Consider the following 6,144-nt stretch of genomic DNA (forward strand, 5'->3'; position numbering starts at 1 on the left):
ATCGCAAAATATTTGGAAAGGACTGGTTAGCAGCTGGTGGGCACTGGGACCCAGAGAAAAACAAACCAAGTGAAGAATTTCTTGCTGCCCATCCCAGATACCCATCACTTTGTCTTAGTAAGTGCAAGTACAGTAAAACTAGCATTTCCTCACTTCTGGCAGTGTGGTAGCACTGGTTTGGTCTCTCTTCAGTTTCTCTTCCCCTTGATGGTTTTTCCATGTGCTGCTGCAGCCATTGGCAGGTCTGTGTGTGAGTGGCTTTTGCTCCCTTGGGGCAGCTGCACAGCTCTGCACCCTTTGGGGCACTGCTGCCTCAGGACCTTGGGCTCACTGCCTCAGATCTTGACACCTGTGGGCATCTGCCCCATCACTCTACTGATGAACAGGCAGTTCTCTCTACCTGGAGCTTTCTTAAAGTGGGAATGTTAAGCAGCACCTCTGTGTGCCTGTGCACCCTCCTGAATTCTCTGGTGCTTGTTCCATGCTTATACATCTGCAGCACTGCATATTGCAGGAGCCTAACAGTTCCTTTGCTGAGGGAACTGAGGCAGCAGCTTCATGCCTGGTCCTATACCCCAGTGCTCTTAGGACTTCTGGTTTTAGTCTTTGAAGGGTTCACATCTTCATGCACTTTTCTTTCACACAGAATATGGTGCACCTGAAGAAGGAGAACTGAAGGGACAACAGCCAACGACTCTGAAAAATCAGCTTCTGAGTAAGAGGCCACAAATGGTTAAAACTGTTCCTTCTGCATTTAAAATATTTGATGAGCTTAGTTTTTCCTGGGTGTGTATGGAGAACAAAAGGTTCAAAAGCCTTTGAGATGTCACAGAGCTCCAGCTTGTAATTCTGCTTTTCTGAACTGTATCAGTGAGTTTGGCTAGATCTCTGCTGCTCCATACTCTCTCTCTTTCCCCCATCTACCAAAGCCAAATGATTTTTTTAGTTATGACTTAATGGAGAACAGAGGTAATTAATACTCCACTCTGATGGTGTGAATGGCTTCTTTACAGAGGACATTTGAGATTTTAACTTCAACAGCTGCACTGTTTTCTGATATTATCTTTTATATAACTTCTTAACTTTATGACAGACAAGAAAAACATGAGTACCTTGGTATTTGGGGCTGTCTATATAATTAAACTGGGTTACATCTCAGACTTAGAAATTCATGTAGCTGTGTTTCCCAGTTGATAGACGAACTGAACCCTTTTTTTTTTTAACTCCACAGGCAAAATAGTATTTTAAGGCATTACATTCTAATGCATTTAGGTGGAAGACTAACTAGAACAAGGAATCTAGTTGACTAGATGTAATACAAACCTTTTTTAAGGATAAATCTAATCTTGGTAAAAAAATTAGGCTAATAATGTCCTTAAAATGTGTTTGTATGGTGCTTTTGAGATACTGAGGGCCAAAAGCCTGTTTAAAACTGAATAAGCAGTTTCCATTCTACTGCAGGTTATTTTTTAAAAAACAAAACAAAATAGAAATTAAGCATTTTTAGGTAAATATTCCTTTTGAACAAAAAAGGTCTTAAGCATTAGGAAGTCACTTTTAAAATATTTTCCTGAATTTACCAGAGATGAATTAAAACTTGATTATTTAATAAAATCAGTTTTTTCAGAGAATGACTAAGTGCTATCTTAGCTGCTCAGTTTTTAGATGATCAGGCTAAGCTAAGGGAAACAATCTGTAATAAAAGCAGTGTAGAAAGACTCTGTACTGCTGCCAGACCAGGGCTTATTGCTCTTTCACTAATGCCTCGCTGTTCTTCCTTAAGCTTTGACAATTAAGTGTCCTGAGAAACCTGAGCAGAAGCCAGTAGAGAAAAAGCTACCAGGTAAGAAGTCTTGGCTTATATTCCAGCAGTTGATTTGTAGCTCCTTTTCACATGACTGTGTTTAAGCTGCCTCTGGCTTTGTCAGCTCCCGAAGATTTTCCTCTGTCATATAAAGAAATGACAAAGCTAGAAATTGTGTGGAAAGGTCATTATTTTTTGGTCTTCATACTTATTTTCTGTCCAGCTTGATGATTGAAAGTTGATGCTTGTCTTATGACCTCTGCTGCTGGTTTCATGATTAATGTGTCTGAAGTAATTAAAGGCTAATTAACTGGTATGAAAGTTCGTGGGTATGCTAACCAAGCAACCAGGACATGAAGTTATAAGAGGCAACTACGTAGTCTGCAGCTGTAGATACTGCAGTCTAGTGTCTAATACATGAAGTTAGAAATCTAGTTCTGACCTCTATCAAATTTGTCTTTTGAAGTGTAGTGCCTGTAGTAAGACTAGCATGGATAAGACCGTTCTAAATCAAGCTGATGCTTTAGAGAGATGTGTCAGAAGGGAGTCTGAGAGAAAACTTACTCAAGCTTTATTCTAAAATAAAATTCACATTTATTATCACAAGTTGCATAAAATCAGATAGATACAGCTTTTACAAAAATGTTTGATAGAAAAATATTTGTCTAAGTACAATGTGTGGTATTACAGGAGTAACTCGCTATTGCTGTGCCTTTAGATAAAGCTTCAAAAGAAGTGAAAGTTCAACCAAAATACTGAGTGTATCTATTGCAAACACAGGTATCGCCTCTGGAACAAACTACATCTACTCATTCAAGATCCATTACAAAAAATATCCCTTCCTATAACCAACTTCCTAATATAAACCCTTCTACAACTCTGCTGGCAATTTGTTTGGGACTAACACTGTAAAACCACTCCTGAGGATGGCACTAGTTCCACAGTGACATTTGCTCACTTGTTCTGGGAAAGCCAGTTCCTGGTAATGAAAACTTCAAGGAACAGCTGCCACATGCAGGTAGTCAGAACCCGACTGGTGTGTGTCCCAAAGGTCACTTAGTTTAGCATGTAGATATACAAACTCTAAAAAGGTAAATTATGAAGCCATAACACTTGAATTTGGTATGTGGGATCAAAGCACTTAAACTGTAGTAGCACTTTCTGCTTTATCCCCCACGGATTAAACCATTTCCAATTTGATATTAGCAGTTATGGTTTCAGGTGCCAAAGGTGTTATTGCAGTGTTAGAACTGAAGCAGCAATACAGCCTTTCACTGTTGCTATAAGCAAGTGAAGTAAAACACTGGTACTTTGCTATAGCTCAGTGGCAGCAGCATTTTTCTAGTAACTTTTCTTTCTTTCCCCTTGACAGAGTCTATGACTGTTCAGAGGGTCAAAGGGCTGCTGTATCGCCTGCTTAAGATTCCTGGTTCGGAACTCAAACTGTCCTACGAAAGTTCTAAAGTGAGTTAAAAATGGGTAATTCAACAGTAAAATACTTCATGCTGCTAAAGGTCAATTGCATGTTCTAAAATGCTCTCTAAGGAAATTCATTTCACTGGGGGCAGTCTTCATGCTGTAATTTAGGACCCGATTTCATTCCTGTAACTTGACAGATTCTCCCTGACTGCAAGTGCCTGATGTATGTTTGGTTTACATTAAGAGATTTCAGTTTAAGTCTGATTAGGGTTTTTTTCTTTTCTTATTCTAGCTGGAAGGAAAAGAAGTTGAACTAGACAATGACTTAAAGCCTTTGCAGTTTTACTCAATAGAAAATGGAGACTGTGTGTTAGTTCGGTGGTAGAAGGGACTCTCTTGCTGGACTGAAGGAAGAGCTGACACTGGGACTCCAGAGGAGCAACAGATGCCCACAGGCAGTATGGACACCACACAGATGGGTGAATACAAGTTTCACATGTGGCACCAGATGAAAGTACAGTTGTACTTTCAGCTCCTCAACTTAATCATCAGCCTCCATGAAAGCATTTGTCTTACTTGAGAGATACCAGATAGTGCTTAAATGCTTCAATTAAATAAAAGCCAAGGTAAAATCTTTTGCCTGGATTTTACACTGCCTTACCCCTCCAGCGGTCAGAATTTGTTTTACTGAACTGAGTATAGGGTTTGGCTGTGATTTCTTTGCTTACAAGACAAGATTAGTGGCTACAGTAGCTCATTGTTTTCACCTATGTCCAAGGACCTTAATGCAAACAAAAACCAGCAGTAATTGTAGAAGTATCTACACAGCCTTAGACTCCTAAGGTCAAAATGTGACAGGCCTTTATTCTACCCTACAGTGGTAACTTCCCACAGTATAAATAATTTCTGAGCACACTGCAAGGCATTGCTATTTATTTTACAATCTTTAGTGTGCTGTTCCTCAATCTTATTTTACTTTCACTTGTGTAGCCTCAGATACATATCTAATAACACAGTGAGCTATCAGAAATCCCTCCTAATCGGGCCAAGTTTGCAATACTTGAAGATTTGGTATAAGCAAACTTTGATATTGGTTTTATTTAAAATGACAATGGTATAAACAAACTAGGCATAAATCCTAACCCCCATTGCTGTCCCAGCCCCTGCACAGATGAGGACAACCTCTCAGCACAAAACCTGCTGCAGCAAGACTTACCAGATGTCCTGGTGCTGAGCACAGCTCTCAATGGATCCTGGTACAGCTCTACACTGAGTTAAATCAGTAGTACTTTAATTTACAAAAGACAGGCTAGTTGGCATTCTTATGTGCATTTATTAATTACAAGTAGGTCTTTGATTTTATATAAAAAGGAAATTATTTTATCTTAAACATTTTGGTTTTTGTCAGACCAACATCTATACTATAGAAAATGAATATTATCAGTCCACTTGTAATTATCAAAAGGGATGTGCAAATATTGTTATACTTTAGTTGAAACCCAACATTAAAAGGTACCTTAATATTTCTTATTGTTCCAAGAATGAATCCAAATATACACTTTTCCATGATTATACACTACCCTGTCTTCCAAGGCAAGTCCATCATCTTTCCTCACATCGACATGGATCTCCACACAGTTCCTTTAATCTCCAGAGCTCTCTCAATTCCTGGGGAGAGTACTGGGGGGAAGACAGCATACCACTCTCACATGTCTTCTCACACAGCCAGAGACCATCCTGTTAGAGAGAGAAACATTTCAGTAGTGTTTTTCTTACAAGGAGTTTAGTCCATCCTTACTTCCAAGAATCAGTTCCTTCAGCCTTACTTGGTATCTCTTGGGTCCTACAGCTGCCATCCAGATGCCCATGCTCACATCTTCACCCTGAGATGACACATTAAAATAAAAAGTACAGATGTTGGCACCAGGGAAGCATAAAACCTGACTTTGTGACCTGGAATAAGTTGCATCATCTACCAGCAGTAAAAAATGGTAACTACAAAAACGTACATCTGACTAATGTAGAGGTGCTAAAATAATCCTCTCAGCTTTCCTGTGATAATACACTGTTCTTACAAGAACAGAGTACAAAAACAAGATTACAGTTCCAGAGGTTCTTGGTCCAAAACATGGCAAAAACCAGCACTAGCCAGGAGAACCCAACACTAACACCTGAGCAATGTTTTTTTTCAACCCATCCAGTACATGCTGTTCCCCAGACCAGTTTAAGACAGAAAACCAGAACCAACTCCTTATTACCTGGTATGTTTTTAACCTTTCAGAGTTGCTTGCCAGCCACTGAACAATGTCTTTGGAGATGACATAGCCAGACCCACAAGCAAAGGCTGGATAGGCAGGACTCGGATACTCCAGCTCTTGCCATTTCCCAGTTCGATCAACTGCCCAGTTGAGTCTGAAACTGAAAACCATGTTAGACATGAGATGTTTGTAGAGAGCCCTTTGTGAAAACTATGAACACTGCTAACAATATTAAGAGGAAGAAGTAAAAGGTGATCCTAATAATTACAGTTCCTAGCCTTATTTCTCAGGGTACATATCTAATGGTACACAAGCGCTGAAACTGTAAATATTGTTTGGTCTCAATCTTGGGTAGTAAGAGAAAGTTCTCAGGAAATAAACAAAAAGTAACACTGACAGTCATCTCTTCAGCATTGCTGCACCTTGCTGGTGGCTTTTGATCCAAGTAAGTACACACATCCTTATCTGTGCTCTGTAACCAGCACATCCGTGTCCTGTTAATTAGGCCCTCTGGTTAATCAACACGGCAAAGTCTGTGCCTCCAGCAGGCATGTAGATACAGCAATGTTACACAACCTATTTTCCACAACCCCTCCAGACTGAGCAGCACCTGCTTTGCTAATCATTTTATACCTCCATATGTATATCAGCATTGTTCCCTAC

At 39.7% G+C, this 6,144-nt stretch overlaps 2 protein-coding genes across 3 annotated transcripts in view; one reads left to right on the forward strand and one right to left on the reverse strand.

The window, feature by feature from the left end:
* Positions 1–3,679, forward strand: part of TBCE (tubulin folding cofactor E) — a 28,446-nt gene extending 24,767 nt beyond the window's left edge. For both annotated transcript variants that reach the window (XM_009082530.1, XM_009082531.1), the window contains exons 12-16: positions 1–117; positions 647–715; positions 1,784–1,843; positions 3,177–3,268; positions 3,516–3,679. The exon at positions 1–117 is cut by the window's left edge. In XM_009082530.1, the coding sequence (XP_009080778.1) occupies positions 1–117; positions 647–715; positions 1,784–1,843; positions 3,177–3,268; positions 3,516–3,608 (431 nt within the window). In that variant the 3' untranslated portion in view covers positions 3,609–3,679. The remainder of the gene's footprint in view (positions 118–646; positions 716–1,783; positions 1,844–3,176; positions 3,269–3,515) is intronic.
* A 744-nt stretch (positions 3,680–4,423) lies between these two features.
* B3GALNT2 (beta-1,3-N-acetylgalactosaminyltransferase 2) overlaps positions 4,424–6,144 on the reverse strand; it is a gene marked incomplete at its 5' end in the record, with an annotated part of 15,734 nt that continues 14,013 nt past the window's right edge. Inside the window, 3 exons of the mRNA XM_009082532.1 lie at positions 4,424–4,960; positions 5,050–5,106; positions 5,482–5,641. Coding sequence (XP_009080780.1) covers positions 4,826–4,960; positions 5,050–5,106; positions 5,482–5,641 — 352 coding nt within the window. The remainder of the gene's footprint in view (positions 4,961–5,049; positions 5,107–5,481; positions 5,642–6,144) is intronic.

Source organism: Acanthisitta chloris, unplaced genomic scaffold (assembly GCF_000695815.1).
Source record: "Acanthisitta chloris isolate BGI_N310 unplaced genomic scaffold, ASM69581v1 scaffold17179, whole genome shotgun sequence".
Lineage (NCBI taxonomy): Eukaryota > Metazoa > Chordata > Aves > Passeriformes > Acanthisittidae > Acanthisitta > Acanthisitta chloris.